The 24010-nt window shown below is 41.3% G+C and overlaps 1 protein-coding gene across 1 annotated transcript in view; it reads left to right on the top strand.

Moving 5' to 3' along the window:
• The first annotated feature begins 1439 nt into the window (after nucleotides 1-1439).
• Nucleotides 1440-24010, top strand: part of LDB2 (LIM domain binding 2) — an 87156-nt gene continuing 64585 nt past the window's right edge. The window contains exons 1-3 of the mRNA XM_012638486.1: nucleotides 1440-1606; nucleotides 8397-8519; nucleotides 11220-11303. Coding sequence (XP_012493940.1) covers nucleotides 1571-1606; nucleotides 8397-8519; nucleotides 11220-11303 — 243 coding nt within the window. The 5' untranslated portion in view covers nucleotides 1440-1570. The remainder of the gene's footprint in view (nucleotides 1607-8396; nucleotides 8520-11219; nucleotides 11304-24010) is intronic.

Raw genomic sequence — 24010 nt, 5'->3', positions numbered from 1 at the left:
ACGCTTATTGATTGATTTTACCTGTGGCAAATATGAAGAAATAACAACTCTGTAAATTATTTAGAGACTACTCATCCATATGGGGTTCCTTAAAATCACTTCAAAAAACAGTTTGGCACAGTATTCTCTTTATATTAATAGTTTTTACAAGTCCATGTACAGAAGAGATATAGATCCATACAAAATGGATTAACACTGATTCTTTTAAAATGAAATTAAATATTTTAAAACATGCAAGTGACAATTGGGTGCTCTTTCCTAGCCAAAGCTCTCTTTGGTAGTTTATTTACCTTAAATATTATTTTTGTCTTTCAAAGGGTATTATATAGTGAATGTAAGGGATTTATTAAAAACCTCGGTCACTTGAGAGTGCTTTAGAACTTTGCCTTAAAACCTGCATATAGGCAAAATTCCTGATATTATGAGTTGGGATTTCCAGTTTAAGAGGATTTCAAATCACTACTGAAAAAAGGGCTTGTTACAGGTTTCTAAGGGTCATATATCAGAAAGGCCCAGCTACTTACACAGTGGCTGAAACTAAAATGGGGCAGGCCCAAACACTTGGAATGAAAGAGACCTATTTAGACCAAGTGGAAGGTATCAAGTTCTCTTAAAATGGGCCTTTTATTCTGGAGAGATATCTTACACAGCTCCAAAAGCAGATAGAATAATCAGCGTTTACATGGTTATGGATCTCTTTGTGTACGGAGATGTGGATTACTTTTTAAAGATTTCCATTCTTTAAAGCAATTTGAGACACAGTGTTGTAAAAAGCAAGTGTTTTGGTGTTTGCAGATACTGAGTTAGAGACCCCAAATATCTACTTACAAGTCATATGACTTTGAAACATTCATAATAAACTTTTTTTCTCATGATAACCTTTTTGAGTCTCTGTCCTGGTCTCTCTTTAGGTTGTTCTGAAGATCGTGAGAATGAGATTCATGAGAGATTAACGAGAGAATGCCAAAATACTTTACAAAGCTTCATGTTATTAAAATGTATATGATTACTACTATTAATAAACTAAAACATGATTGGGTAACTGACTGTAAACAATACATTGAAAAGCCCGAGTAGGTTGGAGCTGTCTTATTTTTTGAAAACTTGTTCACTTGGAAAGTATGTACAAGGTCAAAAATAGTTAATGCATTTTCCCCCATTATTTTTAAGGTATAAACTCTTATTTTATTGACTTTCAGCAGACACAAAATCTGGAGAAATGACTGTATGCATTTTTCCTGAATAGTTGGGGATTGTATTTTATTAACTGCAACCCAGAAGGGTCATGGCTGTTTATACAGAGAAATTTCCCTCCTGATGTGGTTTCTCGTATGAGCCGTGTACAGTTGTAGGAGCTTTGGCCATGGTGTGGGGTGTGTCGGGCCAGTGGAATACTTTTGCTAATTGTTTGTTTCTCTGTGTTTCTCTCCCAGCTATCGGCAGGACTCTCATCCCCCGTTACTTTAGCACTGTGTTTGAAGGCGGGGTGACCGACCTGTATTACATTCTCAAACACTCGAAAGAGTCATACCACAACTCATCCATCACAGTGGATTGCGACCAGTGCACGATGGTCACTCAGCACGGGAAGCCCATGTTCACCAAGGTACGGGACAGGTTCCGCCACACACCTGCCTTTTCCTGCTCGCAGTGAATTAAAGGATAATCTCTCAGACACCTTTCGCACCATGAGAAATTCTTTTCTGTTTGTGACATGTCACGATGCTTTGGGTAAACACTGTTCTAAGATGTGTGTGTGTGTGTGTGATTCTGAGCACATGGAAATCAAAAATGAGAGAACTTCGAAAGTAAGGGGCAGGGAGATTCTGCCGCCTTTTAAGTTTCAGCTGCTAGATTGGAATTTTTGTTTTTAGACAAAGAGTCTCCTATAGCTGAAAGAACATTTGCCTATTGTTGTGTGGTCAGTACTGTATTTGTGCTTTGTTACTAAAAAAAATTTTAGAGCTAAATTCAAATTTGAACAAATAAAGAGAAAAATCACTAATCACAATCCAGCTGTAATTTGTACGGAACAGAAGAACACAAAAATATCAATGAAATTAGAAAATTAGAATGTAAAGGTTGTTTTCCCAAATTCTAAGAAGTTGTGTGATTGGTCGGTGCATCAAACAAGTAGCTTTGCAAGGGAACATGGTTGAGCCATAGATGGGTTGTAAAAGACTTGAGAAAAACGGAGGGATAGACAGGTGTCAGGGTCAGATACCACAACATTTGAGACAGCTTTCAAGGTTCTATGAAGGCTATGAAATAAAAAATAGAAGAGATAGAGATTCAATCTCCCCTTCTATACATTTTACGCAACTGATCCTTGTTATACACAGAAAATTCACATATGCCATATTCCCTCTCACCAAGACCTTTCTGAAACCCTACTGATGATCCCTTTATGCCTTTGGCAGGTGGAAAAATTAATAAGGACAAATATTAATATTTAGTCATAGAATCTGGCAAACTGAACTTTAACAAATACTAGTTCATTGCATTTTATGTGAAAATAATTTGTGATGTTAATGATAGCAGCTATCTCTTTAAGTTCAAAACACAGATGACAATCCTGCCTTTATAGTTAAGAGAAACTGAATTATCAGGGTTAATTGCAAAAGCCCAATTTAGAAAGCTGAAGATATGTTTGTTACTCAGTTTTGCTGCAAGAAAAAAAGAATAAAATGTTTCTTATTTATTGATTGATCTGGCTGCAGTTTCATCTTTCCAGCACCCATGCTGGTGTATAAAACCAAAGGCAAAGGAAATGGTTATAAAATGCAAAAGCAAATCATCAAATGCCATTGATTCTATGATATCTTGATTTTGTCAGTAGACATTTTAAATGTGGGACAAAGGATAGGGTTTTTCTCTTTCTTCCTGTTTTAACGTTGGGAAGAGAGGAAAGTTGTCATTCGGAAACAAAGAAGCTTCACATAGAATGTAGAAGTCTCTGCTGGCAAGAGAGTTGCTAAATGGGAAGGAATGATCACCTGAATGATAGTTTAATCTGCCCGGGTCTCTTCATCCTGGAGATGCAGAACATTTACATAATCTTGTAGATCAGATAGATACACAAGCCATTCATTGCTAGTATTACAAAATCTGAGTACTGCAGGAAAAGCCATTCTCTGCTGCTTCATTATTGTTGTTTTTTTTTTTTTCCTTTAGGCTTAATGTTACTTTTAGGTAATTCAAGAAAAACATACCAGCTCCTTATGCTTTAAGGAAAAAAAAAAAATCCATGATAATTAAATAAAGAGCTTTGCCATAATTAAAGAGCTACTTCCAAATCCTGTAACCCTTGAAAATAAAAATGCATTTTGTAGTAGCCCTTTTATATATGCACTCAATTTCTTTGTTTCTCATAAATGAACATAGTTGCTCTGAAGGTTTAGTACTGGACATTCAGGACTTGTTTCAGATCAAAAAGAATCCCATTCTTCCGATGAATTGCTGAGCGCTATTTTCATTCAAATCGAGAAACTAAGGTTTCCTGTGTCGCTTCTTTCCTATCCCGGAATGCTCCCTTCTCGGATGGTTGAGTGGTTTGTTCAGGCATCCAGGGGAGTCACCAGGAAGACCTGAGCATTCTCCTGAACACAGCTCCCTTGGCCCAAGCATCAGTTACTTAGACCACTTGTCTTATTCTACTCCATGGCAGTGTATTTGCCAACTCCTGGAAAGAAGATTTCCATACTGTGATGGAAAATATCACTTTCTGGGAAACGGAGCTTAGTTATGTGGACTTAGTCCAGATGCTAATTATGTACATTTATTTTTAGGAAATTTGAAAGGATTCATTTTTCTTTCTTTCTTTTTTTTTCAATCTTTGGTGATTGTTATACTACCGAAAGAATATTTCCAATTTTTCTTTTGTTCTTATATTAATTAAAAATAACTCATCTTCATGTAATAAAATACTATGACCACTTACTATAAAACAGTGGGCTTCAGTGTGCCCTTTCAGCCCTTTCAGCGTCACAAAGATACAGTGTTCGGAAGCCAATGCTTATTTTTAAAGGGGGACATGCTATTAGTACATGGCATTACTTAGCATATTGTGCGTAGGCAGTATTACATTGTTCTAATTTAGACTTTCAATAAACTCTCATTCCCCAAATAGCATTTGACCCAGTGGTTCTGAGTTACTTTTATGAAAATTTGGTCAACTGGTGAATCAAAAATCAGCTGCAGTCCTAATCAACTGAAATATTAAATAGTCCCCAGGAGTACAGCGAGCATTTTGCAATTTGCTGATACCAGGAACACTATAGATTATGGATAAATATGTAATTAGAATTAGAATTTTAAAACACACATTATAAGCCTTTCTTTTGTGTTTTCAGTTTTTGAATCAAATAGAATACAAGGCTTGGTAATCAGAAGAGCATGCGTCAAGGTTTTCAGAATCAAAGACCCCCAAGTTATATTTGTATTTGAAGACGGGAACATTGGCAGATACTGAGAGAAGCACTCTCTAGGGTACATTCTTGGGCTTATTTTTAGGTTTTACAAACTGGAACAATAGTCACAGCCATTACTGGATACCCTTATCACCTCCATAAACATAGGTTTATATTTTCTCTGTTCTCAATTATTTATTATGAAATTATTTACTACTGTAGAAAACGTACCATGGAAGTGCACCAACCAGTTTTCCTATAAGAAAACTCATCATTTTTACCTTAGCCTGTATACCACATTATGCTTCAGAATTTCAACTCTTCTCCTGACGCTGACCAAATTATAACATCAATGATCAGATTGCTCTTATTTATATATGCATGCATTTACATAAGAAGTATCTCTAAGTAAAATACAATGAGCTTTACACAACTGTTAATCTAAAAGCACCATTCCATGCTTGCTGTTCCAAGCATAAAAACTAAGAAAATTAAACATTCCCACCTAAAAAGCACACTCTATTTCATAAAACATATATGAGAATCATTGGATTACACAGCTACTTACATGGTCAATATTGCTTTACAATTAGTCAGAGAAAGAAAAGGGTTAAAAAGCTACCAGTTAGTTTGAGAAATGTTCATTTTTAGTTCTCTTGTTCCTGGCCTAGTCTCAAGCTAGCACGTGATCAGCTGAATGCCTGCCAGCCTCTTTCTTGTTGATCCTCCGGAGACCATCTGTGCTGGGGGCATTGATTAGAGTGTGTCTGCTGGGATTACATCTTTTCTGTTGCCATGCCAACTAATCAGCTGATTTTGGTTACCACAGAAACAAAATGTCAGAGCTCACAGTACGGTAACATGAATTCAGCACAACAGAAAATGTTTTCTTAATTGGGGACCCTTTTGATTTTGGATTCCAAGTGAAAGGCAGCTTTAAAAAAAAAAAAAGGCCGACTTTAGATAAAAAGCTACATTAATTGTATTGATTAAGAGGAATGCACAGAATTTTTCTGAAGAGAGAAGACATTAATTCCCCTTTATAGGCTATGCCCATTTTTTTACCATTTCCAAGCAAGAAATATATATATTTTTTTCGTATGTGCCTCTATTCCATTTGCTGATTGTTGCATATAAAACAAATCACAAAGCCTTCAGTTTCCTTTAACTTCCATGATGGGAGCAGGAGTGTAGGGTCTGCCTAGGGCCTGGGATGAAGCTGTGGATATAATTACTTGGGGAAGATCAGCAGTGACCAGAATTCTCCACTGTCCTTTCATTCAAGAAAGTCATTTATTTTTCTTTAAAGAAAACACCTAATACAGTCAATTCAGATTCAATTCTAAGGATTCCCGTCTTATACATGGTATACCCTGGATAAAGCTGATTCCTTGGTTTTGACTGAAAAAGAAGGCCCTCAAGGCTTGTTGCAATTTTCTATTTTGTAGGCCCACGATAGTTTGACTGCAAGAAAGGTCTCCAACTAGCTTGTTATGTTACCATGAACAAAGAACACAATTTAACTTGACCTTACAGATGCTCCAATTGAGTATTCCATCAGAAGGACTACACGCATGCCTTCCCATTATAAAATTCTGTTCTAGGAGAAGTAAAACAGAACCTCCACCTGCTCTTGGTTTGTGGTTCATAAATCCAAAACCAATAAGTTGGATAACAAAAAAAGGCTGACATTTAACTGAGCTAATATTTGTTTAAATATCCAATAATACCCCCCTTTTTAAAAAAAGTATTATAGCATTCACATATGTGTTCTGTTTTGTCAAGACATTTCATCGTTGATGGCTCCTACAGCTACGTCCCTTTTGTGAAAGCTGTCACTGCCGGTGGCTTCTGCCATGCTAACACCCCAGGGGGAATTGTGTGGTTTAATCTCCATGCAACTCTTTTGAAAACGTTGGTAAATTAATTCCAACACTGACAATGCTCTAGGGGAGTGGTTTGTGGATACTGAAGTCTTTCGCATTTCAGTGCACTCAACTCTCATGGCTAAGACACCAGAAACAAGGCTCTGAAGACCACTCAACCAAAGAGTTTTGAGGCAAGGTGCCCACTCATATGCCTGGAATTACCCACAGATTCTGCTAATTGAATCTGAGATAGAGGTCCTTACCTAGGTTATCAATAGTTATCTAACAGTGCTTCTGAGATCTTTGATAAGGCAAGGATGGCAGACATCAAGAGAATCTTTCTGGAGTCATGCCCTATCAACACTTGTTAGTAATTCCCCTGTACTGGTATTTGGCTTGTTAAAAGAAAATATTACCTTCAATTAGAGTGCAAGGAAAGCACCTAAGTCAATGCTGAGGACCTAATTTCAACTCAATAAATGGTGGTGTTTTGTATCAAATTCCCGAAGAGGAAAGTGATTATTCATATTTCACAACAGGTTGATATAAACTGTTCACCATCTTCATGGACTATAGTTTTAGAAATACTCATATCTCCTATTCAGTTAATTTTTACTTATTTATTTATTTTTAAATGTATTTTTTTAAAGTTTCCAGAGCTTTATGTTTGTTTTTAGCCTGAGAAATCTTTCTCCAAAAAAGCTTGATCAGAAGCCCAATATATTAAAACAGATTCAATCAAAGCTGCTCTGGTGAAACCCAGAAAATACCTGTGGGGATCTCAGAGTTGAGATGGGGGCCCAGCTCCTCCCAGCAGAGCCCCTGAGATGTCTCTAGCGAACCCCCAGGTCTCAGAGGGCACATCATGACCCCCACTGGCCTAGCGTTCTGTGTTCTCTTAGGTCGCATTTCTTTATGTGCAAAGGTATCATTTACCGTCATCCTACTAGGTACCAGGCACAATTCCACACAATCCACATACATAATTTCATTTAATGTATTGGATATTATGATCCCCATTTTATAGATGAGAAAACTGGAATTGAGGAAATTTGATTTTCCCAAAGTTCCAGAATGAGTAAAAGGTAGAGTCAGGATTCAAATCCAGTACTCTCTGACGCCACAGCCTCCACCTCCTATGTCGTATTGCTTCCCTGAGACAAAGATGGGCTGATTCAGGAGCTGTCACTATTTAACCCCATCCCATATGCCACTACCACCTCCTATCTCATAGCTGACACAGGCTCAGTGGTTGGTGATTGCCTAGCATTTTCTTTCATCTCAAAGTCATTAATGGTGAAAAGAGCAGTAAACAAAATAGGAACTACATGCTAAATATGGTATGAATATCAAAAGAAGATAAAAATGCTACCCTGTCACTGATTACTCTATCAAGGAAGAAAGCCTCCAAAATTCTATTATATTTCATTAATAATACATATTTTTCTTAGAAAGATAAAATGCCCCATCTCCCCAAGACTGGCTTTTTATGCCAGCAGAATTTGTCATTGTTGATGTGATGAGATTCAAGAAATATATTTTTTAAACGTGGCTCCATTATCCACATGTCAGTAACAAATACCCACTGCCTTGGGTTAAGCATTGCCCTCTGGAATTTCTCTAGTTGGGTAAACTTGTAGTACTGCACACTTAGGCATGCATGATTTCATTGACTGCTTCCTCATAGAGGAGGATAACCATGATTAGGACAAGAATTCAAGCTCCTATGGTGGAAGAATGATGGAAGTGGAGGAAAAGTAGGAAGTGAGAGATTACTATTTTGGAGGGATACATACTGTGTGCCAACATCTCTATAAGATGGGTTTTGTCCCCATAATTACAGATGAAGAAACAGAGGCTCATAGAGTTTCATTAGTAACTAGTATAATTACTAGTACTTCACGGCTAATCAACAGCTGTGCAGTCTTTTGAACCTACAGATTCTAGAGCTGACACTTGTCCCCATATTCCACAGATAAATAGATAAACTGTGTCACATATTTACCAAGAGCAAGCACCGCCCAGTAGGGGAGATCATGCTGAGTAGCTGATGTGTGAGTTACAAAATGTGGCTTTCAAGAAGTGCTTAACAAATGAGTGCATTGTTTGTCACTTCTAGGTATGTACAGAAGGCAGACTCATCTTGGAGTTCACCTTTGACGATCTCATGAGAATAAAAACATGGCACTTTACCATTAGACAATACCGAGAGTTAGTCCCGAGAAGCATTCTAGCCATGCATGTAAGTAATTTAATTTCTGTTTTACTTTCTTTTCTTTTTTTTCTCTTTCATTTTACTCGAGGGGAAAAAACCCAGCCCTCTCTCTGTGAAAGAACTCCAGTAATCATCACGCGTTAGGTAATTAACTCTAAATATTGAGTTTTATTCTTAACCATTTTAATCCACAGGCCCTTTTCCCACTCCTTTGTTTCCAAGTTTTGTACATTCTGAGGCTATTTTTGATACTTTATTATTCTGAACTCCTAATGGAGGTTACCTCAATAAACAGTTTGTACTTTTCTTAAATTCCATCCAGTCATTATCAAGTACCGCTCTGCCTGGACTGACACACTTGTTATGTGTAACTGGGGAATGAAATAAAACAAGAAAAACAGTTTTCAGTTTTGATTAGAACCATCTGATCAGACTTGGGACTCCTGTGGCTTCAGATCCACGTCAGCAGGAGTTGGTTCTTCCTAACCACGGTGCTGGATTCGAAGTGGAGTATTTGGGGTTCTCTCCGTTTCCTTTGGCCATAAATCACATCAAATTTATTGAGCACTAATTAAGTGCAAAGGTGGGTTTGATGCCAATGTAGAGCTATGTTTTAAACATAAATAGGAACTACAGTCAGGTGCAATTCCTTAAGAAGGAGTCAAAGACATTAACTTAAATAAATCTTTCCTCTGTAATGTATGATGCAGCAGCTTCCATGACAAATCTTTGGAACAAAATCACACTTAATAAGCCTGAGTTTTAAGGCTCTGAACAATCAAAAACAAAAACAAAATCAAAAACAGTAACTATCATTTATTGAGTGTTTACTATGCCAGGCCTTGAGCTAAACATTTTGTATATATTATGATATTTAATCCTCACGGTTACTCAGAGAGGTGTTTGTCACTGACAAACTGAGACTCAGAGAAGTTCAATAAATTGCCCAATATTTTCTAGCCCCAAAGTGGCAAAATCAAGATTTAGACCCAGCTGGTTCTGACTCCTAAGCCTGGCTGATAAGCTGAATGTCTCTCAGCTGTCTGATTCCAGGCATCTGCTCCCAACCCTCTGATCCCATTGGTTAACCCCGTCTCTGCCTTTCCCTTTGACCTTGTGCTTTCTGCTGTGGCACCCGACTCTCCTCCTTTATTTCTGACCATCCATGTTCCACATTCTTCTTAATTATCAAAGCCCAGTTCACGTTCTCCACTCTGCTTGAAGAAGTCTGGAATATCCACTCTTATTATTCTCAAACTAGACTGAAAGGCAGCAGAAGGCAGCGGTTGGGAGCCTGGGCCCCGGACTGTGACCACAGAGGGTTGTATCCTTGTTCCTGTGTGACCTTGGGCAAATGATGTAACCTCTCTGTGCTTCCAGGGCCTCATCTATAAAATAGGAACAGTGAGAAACTTGCCTCAGAGAATTGGCTTGAGGATTGACAGTTAGTGACTCTAAAGCACCTAGAACAATGCCTGGCAGCCACATCGTAGGTCCTCTGCGGTATTGACGATTGGCTCTCGCTGGGGCAGCAGCGGTGGCAACATTCCTTGGTGAATTGATTATCATCCTGGTCTTCTGATTGAAATATAAGCTCCTTGAGCTTGACCATGACTACTTCACGCACTTCTATAGAAATAATTCTTCCTCACACATGAGAGAAGTTTAGTAAATACAGGCTCAATGTCCGCAAGATCTCGTTCAAGAAATTGACGTGAAACTGATACTCTCTGTTTTCTCTGACATTTTGTTTATTATTTATATACACAAATCCAATTTGCAGTATCATTATGAGAAAAAGTAAGTACAGAAAAGGATAAATTAAACTTGCATTAGTGTAACCTAGACAGTCTCATCAATGTAGACGTGGAGACAAAGGAATATTTACTTAGTGTTCCTCTGTTTAACGCTGATTTGCTTCTTTCTTAAGAAAGAAGGGCAGGCAAGCAGAAAGAGTGTCCACCAAAAGACTCATCGACCCAGAAAGAACTGTCTTTTTATTTTCTGGCTGAACAGAACATTTGGAGTGGCCCATGATACTTTATATCCCTTTTTAAAATATGGATATTTTGGAAAATGTAATTCTTACCCTTAAAGTTCTGCAGGATGAAAATTGTTGAGGATGTCTATTTCTAGTTCACCTTAATGGGAAAGAAAATTAGAATTCTCTCTCTCTCTCTCTCTCTCTCTCCATATATGTGTGTGTGTGTATGTGTAATACACATATGTGTGTGTGTGTAATACACACACACACACATATATATAATGGCAGTGGCAAAGTATTCAAATACAGCCCTGAACCCCAAGCAGTTAAAACACCACCACTATCACAGCAGGAAACAAAGGCCAGTCCTGAAGCAGGACTCTCCTCAGTCCACAAGTGCCGCCTTCTCTAACGAGGGCCCTGGACCCAGAGCTCTGCTGGCAGGTCTTGGTGCCTCTTGGCCTGGGTCTCTCACAGAGAAAGTAATGCTGTTCCTTCCAAGGACCAAAAACACATCTAAGGTAGTTTGGTTTTCCCCAGTCTTGCACAATTGATCTGAAAATATCCTTGAGCATTATATGCAAGCGTTTTCAAAATGTAAATTAAATTACCTCCAGCAACCTTCCCTCCAAGAAAAATTGACAATGTTGAGATTACAGTTTTTTAGCAGCTGTAGCACCATCTAAGATTTTCTTGGGACCATCTTGTATGGATAAAATATATGATTTTTTTTTCCTGTTTAGGCACAAGATCCTCAGGTCCTGGATCAGCTGTCCAAAAACATCACCAGGATGGGGCTAACAAACTTCACCCTCAACTACCTCAGGGTAAGACCAATAGAATGATTATATTTCCTGGTGAGTTTGAAAAGTAATTCAGAGGTTTATACACATCTTGAACCAAGGATTTAAAATGAAGTTCAGGTAATATAGCACAATATATTTGTTCTGTAGCACAGTGTGTATGTGTGTGTGTGTGTATGTGTTTTCAGTGGAAGACGGAGTTTAACAAAGCATCAAACCTAGACTCTGTCAGGGTTGAGCTTCCTCTGTACATCTGCGTTACTCTCGGAATTAATTATTCAAAGGCTAGCAATGTCCCATTCTCATAAAATGCTTTGGTGCCACTTTTCCTTCTGTTACCGGCCTCTGAGTGAAGTTTTTTCCAAGTTCTTGGTATTCCTCATGGGATAGAATTTCAGGCCATACCATGTAAACCAAGCAAGCAAAAGCTTTATTGAAAGTGAAAGTACACTCTCAGGGAGGAGAGCAGGCCGGCTAGAAAGGGAGCAGCTGCACTGAGAGGAAGTGGTTTTAAATCTGTTGCAGTCTTATTAATCGAGGGAAGGGATATTCGAGGCCAAGGGGGTGGCTTTCACTAAGAATTTGGGTAGTAATTCCTAGAATTGGGTTTCTTTCCATTTTCTTACTTCATATGGTTGTCTTGGAACTGTCATGGTGATTTCAAGGGTGGACAAATTTTAAAACCACAATGCAAATGATATTGTAATTATCCGGAGATCATGTAAGGTGACAGAGATAACTGACAAGTCAGTCCAAGCCAGTTCTTACCTGTGGTTATCAGCCCCTTTTGGTTAAGGGTTGTTTAAACACCTGCACCCAGTCTTCAAGCCCCTGCAACTGGTCTCAGCCCTGTCTCTTAGTCTCCTACTCTAACACTTCTGGTTGTCCCTGGTTCTAATGGGCTATTGTTGAGTTCATTGCCTCTGTGACTCCACTCAGGGGCTGTTGCACCTTAGGAGAATCAGTGTGCCACCCCATAGGGTCTCCTGAAGAAATCAGAAATCTAACCCAATGCTGTAACACAGATACTTCTAAGGCTTCTTAGGGACTCTCTTCGTAATATGTAACATTTTTTCTGGTTTCGATGTAAATTTGGTTTTCATTTTAAAAAATTAAATGTTTTGGGCAAAATTATTCACCTACATGACATTCACAGCCCCCATATTTGTCCTAAAAGGTAATATATATCACACTGGTTTTTAGGGTATAACTACAGTAGTTGACTTACAGGTGGAGGATATGGTTTCATTCATTAAGCAAGCCTCACCTCAGGAACCCATGAGAAGGCAGTGGCCCCATTTCACATTTCTTTGCCTCTGAGATGCTGAATTCTTTCATTGTTTAGCAGGTCACCTCCCCATCAAAAAGTTTATGTTATTGACTCTTTCTCCTTAAGTGCAGTCTAAGTTTGTATATTTTGTTTTGTATTCATAATTTGTTTGTACATAATTCTCTATGTACAACCATTTTGCATTGGTTGAAATGCTGACATGCTTTGGTAGGGCTTGCTTTTCTGTGAATTAAGAATGATTTGAGCAGATTCTTCCAAGTCATTCACATGCTGTAATGTGCCAGACACTGGGCTAGACACTAAAGATGCAAAGACAAAAGTCACGCTACCTTCCATCAAGAAATTCACTCCTATGAAGGGCAGACCCATAAAGAGAAAATTGATATACAAAATGGTAAATACCAGAATAGAAGTTTCCAGAAGGAATTATGAGAGAACAAAACAGAGCTATCTCAGAGGAATCAGTCAGAGGCGGCTTCATGGGGAAGATGATGCAAGAATTGAGTGTGAAACAATGAATAAAATTAAACCAGATGCAGGGGGCAGGAAGGAGGTTTCCATCAGAGGGAAAAGAAGGAGCATGGATTGGAGCTGCAGTCACCAAGCACTGGGCTGTGGACCGGCACCAGTCCGCGGCCTGTTAGGGCGCAGGGCTGTAGAGCTCTGCCATCCCCCACACCTCCTTGTCCATAGAAAACTTGTCTTCCATGAAACTTAGGAAACTGGGGGGTGTCGGGGGAGGGTGCACAGAAGAAGGTGACCTGCGGGCAAGTGAGTGAAGCTTCATCTGTATTTACAGCCACTCCCCATTACTCATGTCGCCACCTGAGCTCCACCTCCACACACCCCACACACCTCAACCACTGTTCTGTGGAAAAATTGTCTTCCATGAAACCAGTCCCTGGTGCCAAAAAGGTTGGGGACCACTGGATTAAAGGATGGAATTGCAAATAGTTGGATGATGCTGGGACATGAAGTGAGAGGCCAGAAGGGGCAAAAGAGAGTTAGTTGGGAGCCAGGTCTTGGAGCAACTGGCTGATCAGGCTATGGAGCCAGAGGAGTTGCTGGTGATGAGGAACCTCTGGAAGGGTTAAACAAGGAGATGAGAGAATCCTTGTTCTGGGTAGAGAGAAAAGATTCTTTCTATCCACAGCCTAGGTGACCCAGAGCCAAATCTAGACCTGCCAAGAGCTGGAATCAGCTGCACTTCCCATCCATTACTATTTTGGTGTCCCTGAACCACTAAACAGCCCACAGGTCTCTGCCCAGGAGTGTGGGTTGACAGGTGGATGCCCAGCCAGGGTAGCTGGGGCAATGTCCTCCCAACCTCTGGGCTCTGCATTCAGAGCTGGCCCTCTGTGGGGCAGCTGGCAAGTGGGGTGGGTAGTGAGGCCTGGGAAGTTGCTCTATCCACAGGAATCCAGAAGGGTGCTCCACACTGCTAGGCATTTCTTCTTGTTGAGGATCAGGAGAATTTTAGTTAAAAACAGGAAAGATGCTCTCCCTCCAGCAAGTAAGGAAGTTCCACACTATGTGTCCTCTGCTGACCCCACACAGGAAGTTGAGACGTTAGAGTCTTTCCTAGGCTTGCTCTAACACTGAGGAGATCATGCGCAGATTCTTAGTTACATCTTTTAGCTGCATTTAATACAGATTAATAAATACTAAATTTCCTTCCTTCTCCTCCCCACTGCTTTTATTGCCATCCCAAAATGGCTGACTTTCACCCTGTGGTCAAGGCCACTGGGTCCCCACATCCTGCAGCCCACGAAGACTGAGATCAGTCCTGTGAAGAGAGAAGAAGGGCGTCACCCCTCTCCTGACAATGACACCAAGAAAACCATTCATGGGTGTGGGCAGTAGAGAGCAGCATTTCAAGGCCACTTAAACATAGTGCTTGCTGCATGTCAGGTCCTGTGTCATCTATCTTGTGACTTAACTGGTCTCACAATAGCCCCTGCACCCCATCACCATCCGCATAGCAAAGCAAGGCACAGAGAGCTTAAGTAAGTGAAGTAAGTTGCCCAGATTTACTCAAGTGGCAGGACTGGGCCTTGAACCCAGGCAGCCTGGCTCCAGAATCCATGTGCTTCACTGCAAAGCTCTGCTGCCTTTCTAGTGAGAGTGTCAGACTGATGACACTGGTAGGAATTGGGTTATGTCTTTCCTGCCTTCCCTGGGGAGTCAGCATCTATCACTGGTCCTTCATTCACTTTGTCAAAAATAATACCAGCTCCTTGCAGGATTAGTGCAAAGCCTAGGTCAGACCATCCATGTAAAGGGCTTAGCACAGGGCTTGGGAACAGAAAGTGTCTCATTAGTGTCCATGGTCATAATGTATTCAGCACCTACAACATGCCCATCATCGTTCGATGTGTGGAGCCCTGAGAGCAACATGGCACCGGCTCTCTGCTTTCTCAGGGTCTGCCTTGCACTACTTTGCTTTCTAGACTCGGGCATCCTGGTTCAGCAGCTATTTTCCTTCCTGCCTTCATGCCTTCCTTTCTTCACTCACTCATTCACTTATTCATCTGTCCATGGATTCAGAATGCTTCTATTGGGCCCACTCCCCATTCCTGGCAGTTTTCCAGGTGCTTGGGCTTTGTCATGGAGATGTGGTCTCCAGCCTCAGGTGGCAATCACTGGTGGGCAGGGTCTGGTGCCATAATCCCAGTGAAGTGGGCTGAAATAGAGGGACCCATGAAGCCCGTGGTAGCTCAGGGAATAATCCTTGAGTCTCAGGAAGGAGGTCAGGATAGAAGCCACATTTCCCAGCAACCAATCCTAGGGATGGCTGTGGGCCCCTGATGCCTCACGGCTAAGCAGAATCTCAAACTCGCTCACTGACCCAAACCAGTGCACCTGGGCTTCGGTGGTGACACCTGGCCTGGTTAGTGGTCACTGAGAATGACAGACAAAGGTTATTTCTTCATTTTAGAACTGGGATTTAAGATTCCCCTCATAGTCTTATCATCTAATATTTTTTAAAGACAGCTGGGCAGTCACCAAATGCATTCATTTATAAAATTGCCTGACGATCGGAATGAAGGATCCAAGGAAGCTGGTCTTTGCCTCAAGCCTCCGAAGGTCACCTGAAATATTGTTCAAATAAAGTTAATAAGGAGTTTCAATACAGCCCCCAGTATCAGAAAAAGAGGTCAGACAGGTGTGTTGACAAATATTAATCCAAGGCCTCCTAGATCAGTAGAAGAATTTTAAAAATTGATGCGTCCTGCTTTGGAAAGAAGGGATAGAGATTTCAAATGCTCCAGACATTGAAATTTCAACATGCAGTGTCTGACATGTAACAAAATTAAGCAGTGCAGAAAGTAAGTAATTACAGTCATCAAGTTTTGTCAAAACAAGTTCATTTATTCCCATGAAATTCTGAATCATTCTCAGGGAGATCTGCAGTCGGGAATGTGCAGAGCTGACCGAGGGCAGGAGCCGGTGAAGCGCCTCAGTGGGCGGGCTGTGGAAGTCGGGAGTACGGATGATGGAGCTTGTGAGTGTGGATGATGGAGCTTGTGAGTGTGGATGATGGAGCTTATGTGTGTGGATGATGGAGCTGGACCAGACGCTGGCTAGCTCTGGTGACCTGATGCTTTCGAAGGGACAACAAGAACAGCTGTTGCCACTGGCTTTGCGTTGTCATATCGCCTGCCCTGCCGTTCTTCCTGTTGCCTCCCAGCATGGCAAGATTGGAGGTGCCCTGTGCTAAGAGGTGCCATGATTGCTGACTCTGTGGTCCCAGCAGAGCTGCGGCTGGAAGTCCCCGAGCCTGCAGGGATAGTGCTCTGTTGCGGTGTGGTCTCACTTCCTCTGGAGGTGGCCTTGGTGACCTTCAGGAGGCTGAGGCTTGCTAGCTTGAGTGTCCCCTGCAGAAGTTATCCAGGCCAGGGCTGAGAGGAGCCTGCAGAATGGGGAAGTCACCACCTCGAGGCTCTTGGGCACTCCTGGACACTGGGAGGTGGGTTTACTGAGTGTCCTCGATCTCCTGGGGAGGACAATTGTTTCATGTCGTGGAGTGATGACACTACCCAAGAAATAGCACATTCTGGTAATGGCACTAGAGCCCCAGAGTAGGGGAGTGAGGCAGGAACGCAGCCAGGAGCATGGAAGGCAGAGTGCAGTCTGGTAGGTGTCGGGCATCCAAGTCAGTGAGACCTGGCGGTGCAGACTGCCAGTTCCCACCAGATCTTCTTTGCCCATTTATTTATTGTGCATTTCACAAGCGTTTCTTAGACACTTTCTTTGTGCCAGGTCTCTGCCCTCAAAAAGATCACTGCCTAGTATATGAGGAAAAAAAATACGTTCTGGGAGAAAACTCAGTCCCAGGTACAGTGATAATCATAACACTAGCTGACGTTTATGGAGCACTTCCTATGTGCCAGGCCCACTGCTATGTGCTTTGGTTTGCAGGAAGTCTCTCTCTCTCTCTCTCTCTCTCTCTCTCTCTCTCTCTCTCTCTTTTAATATTCACAGCAACCTTAGGTGGTAGGGACTATTTCTTAGTCCTATTTTGCAAGTGAGGAAACCGAGACACAGAGAAGTAACTTCCCAAGGTCATTGAGCTGGTTAGTGGCAGAGTAGGGATTTGAACCCAAGGTCTGACACCAGGTGGAAAGGAGAGAGAGGTTGTTGGAAGGTGGGTGTGGAAAGGAGATGGCCCTTGGATTGATTCTGAAAAACGGGTAGGTGGTTGTCAGGCAGACAAGGCAAAGGGAAGTCTAGACAGAGGATCCACCCTGAGCAGGGTCAGAGAAGGATGGAGAAAGTAGTGTGTTTGGGAAACTCTAGAAAGTTTCACATAGTAGAAATGTTAAGTTTCAAGTTTGTTGCAGGTACTGACACAGGTAGGTGTTTGGGGCCAAAACCATACAGCCTAGCTGAATGGCATAATTCTATAGAAGATTTTTCCCCAGCAATAGCACAACATGGTGAGGGAAACAGCCTCCCACTGTGGCTTGGGCTTGGGGGATAGCAGGGCTTAGACAGTACGGATCTGAGAATATTCACTTACCAGGTGTGTGACCTTGGGCAAGTTACTTGACTTCTCTGAGCCTCAATTTTCCCATCTGTGAAATGGGCTATAACACCCCTCTTCTTGGGTTCTGGTGAAATAATTGCATGTAGAACTTCTATTACTCATTTGCCAACGTGAGATTTTGTAAAGGTTTCTGGTCCTCTCCTGGTTAGAGTAGAGTTGTCAATACATATCAGGGTCAATCCTTCTTCCTTAGTTCTTGCCTTCCATTTCATCAAAGTGAAACCCCTTTCTAACTCAGAGTTTGAAATTGCCTTCATTTCAAATTTCTTTACTGAAATTCTTGTATGTACATGAGTATTTATGCAATAACTATGTGTTCTTTAAATAGCTTTAAAGAATAAGGTTTAAAAATTTAAAAAGAAATAAATTATGTCTATTTTGTCTCCAATTCCATAAAAGTAAGGGGGGTGGGCAATGCAGAAATCATGTCCTTAAGCATTTGAAGGAAACCCCCACAAACTTCCAGGATGACATTGAGCAAAACGTGTCATTTTCATGTTCATTTTTCTCCCATCCCAACAGAGTGGGCATTCCTTGTAGGGACAACATTGGTTTATATGGTTGGCTGCCTCCTTGAGGATTTGGGGTAGTCTGTTTTGTTTTTAAATTTTACATCAATTAACTAGCAAGAGATATTTTTGTGGCATCTACTGTGTTAAGCACAAAAGGGAAGGGGCAGGAGCCCCTCCCCAGTGTGCCAGGAGTTCTTGTGCACATGGCCACCTGCTTAGCTCTTGGCAGGTCCCATATGAGAATTGTCACTCTGCTCATGTGTCTCCTGCACTAGGCTCTGAACAGCATGAACACACGTAAGCACCCAGTAGATGTCTCTTGAGTGGTTGGCTGGTGTACGTGTGGTTTGGTAAATGGAAGACAAGATTTTGAATGATATTTAAAAAAAAAGCCACTCAAATTATGCTCAGATGAATTTGCTTGTCCTACCATCTAGGAGAAAAGAAAAGTATAATTTATTTGCAAAGTCACTGCCTAGAACTTCAGCATGAAATCTAAGGAGCAAAAGAGTTGAATGCATTGAGAAAATAAAATGAAACTTGGCACAGGGCACACAGATGTCTCTACTGCGCAAATTCCCACTTAAACACTCAGAGTTCCCAATGTCAAATTTTTATTCTAATAATACTTCTTTTACTTGCTCTGAATCAGTATTTAATTCTTACTCCAAATGCCATTGTTCCCTTTTCATTATTTTGGAAATGCATTCTTTCAAGTATTGAGGACTAATTTTTTTTAATGGGTAATTATTTTTGTCTGTTTCCTTTGGCTGGATTTTCTTGGTGCTTCAGGATACATATACTTTTTTATATTAAGCAATATGTTTTATACAACTTTAAAACATCTTATTGCCTTGTGTGTCAGTCAAAAATTATTTTCTTTGTAATTTCTCTTATTCGTTATCCATTCTGCATAAATGCAACTAGGTTACATACGATTTCCTAATGTTATTTGGTGAACACTCGCATATGTCTACAGTTGTCGTTGGCCATTTATAATAGCTACGAATATCCCAGTGTGGTGCTATGACATGTTTATTTAATCATTTCTCTAATGTTAAGCAAGGAAGTTGTGTTCCAGTTGCCGCTGTCATAAATACCATTCCTCTAAACACCTTTGCCATCTCCTGCTCTTAACAATGTTTCTTGCAAGTAGAAAGCTGGACTTCAGAGGCCACGTGGGATAAAAAATAAATGTGTTTTGGATTCTGAGACATGTAGGTTGAAATCCTAACTCTTTCCCCTATGCCCTATATGGCAGTGAGCAAGTTTCTTAAGTTTCCTGAACTCTACTTTCCTAATCTGAAACTTGGGAAGAATAATATGTCTCATAAGGATGACATGAGTATTACGTGAAATACAGTTTGCAAGAGGCTGGCACACAGAAGGAGCATAATTAATACCACTTCCCTCCTGTACTATCTGAGGACAGCAGATCAGGGCTCAATTTTAACTGGTGCCACTTATTTTTTATACGATATTGATCAAGTGCCTTAATTTCTCGGAGTCCCAGTTTTCTCATGCGTGAATATGTCCATTCTGAGTCATAACAACTACATCACAGGTGAGGGTCAAAATGATAATGAGTACTTTTTAAGCCCTAAATTACTACTCTAGGAAGCCAAGTCCATACATTGGTCATGGTCTTGAATTCTATGCTGAGATTCTGAAGCCATTTGAAAGCTCGAAAAGAAGAGGAGAAGTGATTGATTAGTGATGTCTGCAGAGGAGGGTAGCCAGAGGCAGCTGGTACACAGGCCGTGTATTTGGCACTCCTCCCCGGTACAGGTGTTATCACAGACGTATAATCGTCATCATTGAGTATTATCGATATGATTTATAGGCTTTTGTTGTTATTATTGTTGGATAAGTCTAACTCTTTAAATAAGCAGTATCATCAACTGGGTGTGAAGGCATTTAAGTTTCACAGTGATGTTTTTTGATCCCATACCCTTTAATTCTCAAGTGAATGAAGATTTTTGTTGTTGTTATTGTTATACTTTAAAGAACATTGGTCCCTGCATGTTGCCTCCACCGACAGCAACAGCAGCACAGCCCAACGCCTGGAAGAATTGGGCAATTAGCTTTGGAAAATGACCTCGATCAGAATGACATGCAGTGGCCTCCGGGAGCATGAGTGTGGCTCAAGTCAGCATTTGGAATCCTGCCGAGGTTTTTGTTTCTTATTTTTGTAAGGCTTTGACTCCCAGCCAAGATGTTTTCCTTGGTTTTATGACAGGAGAAGGGATTACAATCCAACCCCCTTTTCCACCTAAATGCCAAGCCAAGCCTGGGGATGGAGCAGGAATCCCTGCTCGGAGATTGAGAGGAACCACAGTTACCGGCGGTCAGAACGGGCTGGGATCCAGGCAGACCATTCAGCATTCATGTATTCGGACAGAGCAGCAGCAACGCTCATTAAGCCCTGAAGATCTGGGGAGGCAGAAGCCACGCCAGCAAATCTCTTGTGCCTCACACAGTGCCCAGCATATTGTAAACCCTCAAAGGACTTACAGCATAAAATGTGCCGTTCAAAGTGTGGTCCATGGGTCACTGCGGGCTTGCAAACTGTTTCTTGCCCATCTGTGATGATGTGGTAAGTTCAGAAAATAAGGATTTTAAAACTAGGATAACAAATTGACATCGTCAGGACACCCAGGTGCGTGACCAGTGGCCTCATCCCACCGATCGGGATCTAGAGCAATTCGGGGGTTATCAAACTTGCATGGCAAGTGGCCACTAGTTAGGGCTAGAAGAGCATGTGTCACAGACAGTGTGGCAAGCAGTGGTGTAGAGCACTGTGACATGAATCTCACTCAAAGACCAGCTCTGGTTTCTCCAAGGACCTTCCAGAATAATAATTATCAGAATACCATGAGTTACTGAGGAACTTCCGTCTGCTCCTAATGAAATGATGAAATAGGTATAAGTATCCCCATTTCACAGATACAAACCCACCAAGGCTGAAGGTCCCAAGACTGCCCCAGCAGCAGTGCTTTCCTGGGCTCAGGTCTGGCTTCTTCTCAAAACCCACTACACCACCCCACCGTGGACACGAGAACTGGGTCCTTGGCATGGGCTCCTGGGGGAGAGACAGCGCATTAGAGAAAGTGGGGGGTTTGGCCTCTGAAACAAAGCTGTCAGATTTCATTCTGACTGCTCCCCTCCTTCTCTTCCTCCGCTTCTCAGAGAAAGGCCCCATCTGAGACGAGGCAGAGAAAGCCCTTTGGAGCCATGGGAATGCTCCACACAGAGAATGATTAAAACTTGGAACACCCGAAGGGTACTTTTAATTGCATTTGGAGATAGAAACATAGTACATATGACTCCATGATAAGGAAATTAAAGCAGTTAACTCTTAAAGAAGTGAACTAACCATAACATACAGACATTTCAGTGTCTAGAAAACTGTGATTTCTAAAGTCAGGTCAGAGAAAATGGCTATCAGAACATTTATATATATACACATGTATGTATATGTATATATAACCAAAAAACCAAACAAACAAAAAACAGTCTTTTAGCAGAGCAATCCTAACTGAAAACAATTTCAGAACCACAGATGCTGCTAAAATGCTTGGCCTTAAATGCACAAATAGGGCCTGGATTAAAGAAAGTAATTTCCCAGTCTTGGGAACTGGAGAAAGAGAAAGAAATTGTTGTTTAACAAGACACGGAAAATCAAGGGAGACGGCGAGGTGGGAAATTGGCAGTCAGTCTACGGGGAAGCTGAAAGCTTGCAAAGTCGAGTGCAAGATGGAGCCCAGAGTCCACGCTCCGGGAAATAGACTTCCCGATTGTCTACGGTGGGTAAAAATGTGTGTCAGGGAAATGGGGAGGGGGGCAAGGGAGAGCTGTTTGAATTTGTTTTTAAAATAAGAGCATAGGCAGGGAAGTCGCCTGAAGTATGAAGAGGGGGCTAGTAAGTTTCACTGCTGGTTGTGAGGCTCAAGATCTTTCTCTGTGGCTGGTCTCTGGTGTCTCTTCCACTTTGCACAGGCACCATCTAACTGACCTCAGAAAACTCAAATTCTTTAATGACAGCAACTGTTATTGGATTCTATGGTCTCATCATCTGTCCCTAGCAGAGTCTCAGGAGTAGACAGTATTACACAGATACATGAAAGAGAAGGAGGAAGATGGGCTTAACATCTCTGGTCTTGCTCTATATAGTGAGTTTGGGAATGGCTGTAAATGCCTACCATAATTAAGAGAAAACAAGTAAACTTTAAATTGTCCACCGTACACCTACCAAAGGAGAAGGGAGGGCAGTAAACTAGTATCACAGAATCTTGCTATGGGCAAGACACAGACTTGGTTTTATTTAATACTCACAACAAGTTTGAGAGGCAGGTGATAATTGTCTGGTTTTATAGAAGAAGAAACTGAGGTTCAGAAGGGCTCTGGCACTCATCTAACATCATTCAGAGGGCAAACCGTCAGGCTGGGATTAGAGTCCATGTTGACCTGATGCTCTCAGCACTCTGTTGTGTACAGAAATGTCACCTTCCAGCAAGAGCCACCTTGAAGACCTGGATGAGGCTAGTCGCTTCCCCTGAGGTGACCTGGCCATTTTGCCAAATTTCGAACAGATGCAATCGGTCGAGAATGCTGGAAACCACCCACAGCTTAAGATTAATGGGGGTCAATCCCCCTACTGGACTTGTCCCATGATGCCTCACTTCCCTGTTTATCTCAGACTTCAAAATCCCAGGCTTCGAAGCCATCCTTTATCACACAGACTCTTATCCCTACACTAGTGCCAGCACATATATTTTTAAAGCATAAATCAAGTCATGTCGCTCCTCTGAGCTGGACATTAAAACCGTTTGCTTAAAACCATTTGGTGATAGCACACTGCCCTCCAAAGAAAATCCAAAATTCTTAGCTCGGCCTGCAAGGCCTTGTGGGATCTGGCCTCTCTGCCTTTATCTCATCGAAGGCTCTAGTCCCTGCCAGCCTGATTTTTGCTTTTCCAACATACCAAGTTCCTTCCCATGGCATGTACTTGCTGCATCAGGACACTTAACTAGCTGTAGAACCTTGGGCGATTGCCTACCTTTTCTGTGCCTCAATTTCTTCATCAATAACATGGGTATAAAAATAGTCCCTTGTTGTTGTTGAGAGAGTTAAATAAAATAGTACTGGTAAAGTCTTAGAATAAAGCAGCATATAGTAAGTGTGCAATAAATATTTGCTGTTTTATATTTATCATCATCATCATTCTGCTGCCTCGAATACTCCAGCCAAATTTTTGCATGGCTGGCTCCCTATTATTCAGGTCTCAGGAAAATGTCACCTCCTGCAAGAAGTCTTTCCTGATTAGCTTATCTAAAGTGACCTCTTCACCCCAGTTCATTTCTATCACAGCTCCTCACCTGTTTTATTTTTCTCTTAGCACTTTCTATCAGCTGAATTATCTTACATAATCATCAGTTTACCTTTGTGTTGCCTCTCTGTCTGGCATGCTTGCCACGGGAATATAAACTTTTTGAAAGCAAGAAGCATGTCTCTCCTTCCCCAGTGTCTAAAACAGGGCCTGATCCTCAGTGAATGGAGGGGTTAGTCATTTCAACTCTACTTAACTTGAGACGTGCTCCTTGAAAAGTCGGAAGTGTTAAAGAGCAAACCATTCATAAAACCTGAAATCCAAGTGTTGCCTTCAAATACTTGAGCACACTTCTGTGAAGGCTATTAACTATCCTTGACATCATAGACTGAACGCCTGTATCATCCTCTCAGGACTTGATGCTCTTATTTGCAATTCATGCAGAGCTCTGTTGGGAGGGTAGGTGTGGGGCGTTATTAGCTTTATTTGATATATGTTCCTTATCTGTAAAATAAGAGAGGTAAGTGCAGATTCTAAGCCCTTTTCCAA

The sequence above is a fragment of the Propithecus coquereli genome, unplaced genomic scaffold (genome assembly GCF_000956105.1).
Source record: "Propithecus coquereli isolate 6110/MARCELLA unplaced genomic scaffold, Pcoq_1.0 Scaffold13, whole genome shotgun sequence".
NCBI classification, from domain to species: Eukaryota; Metazoa; Chordata; class Mammalia; order Primates; family Indriidae; genus Propithecus; species Propithecus coquereli.
Note: the sequence above shows the minus strand (reverse complement) of the source record. Positions and strands in the feature narration are given on the sequence as shown.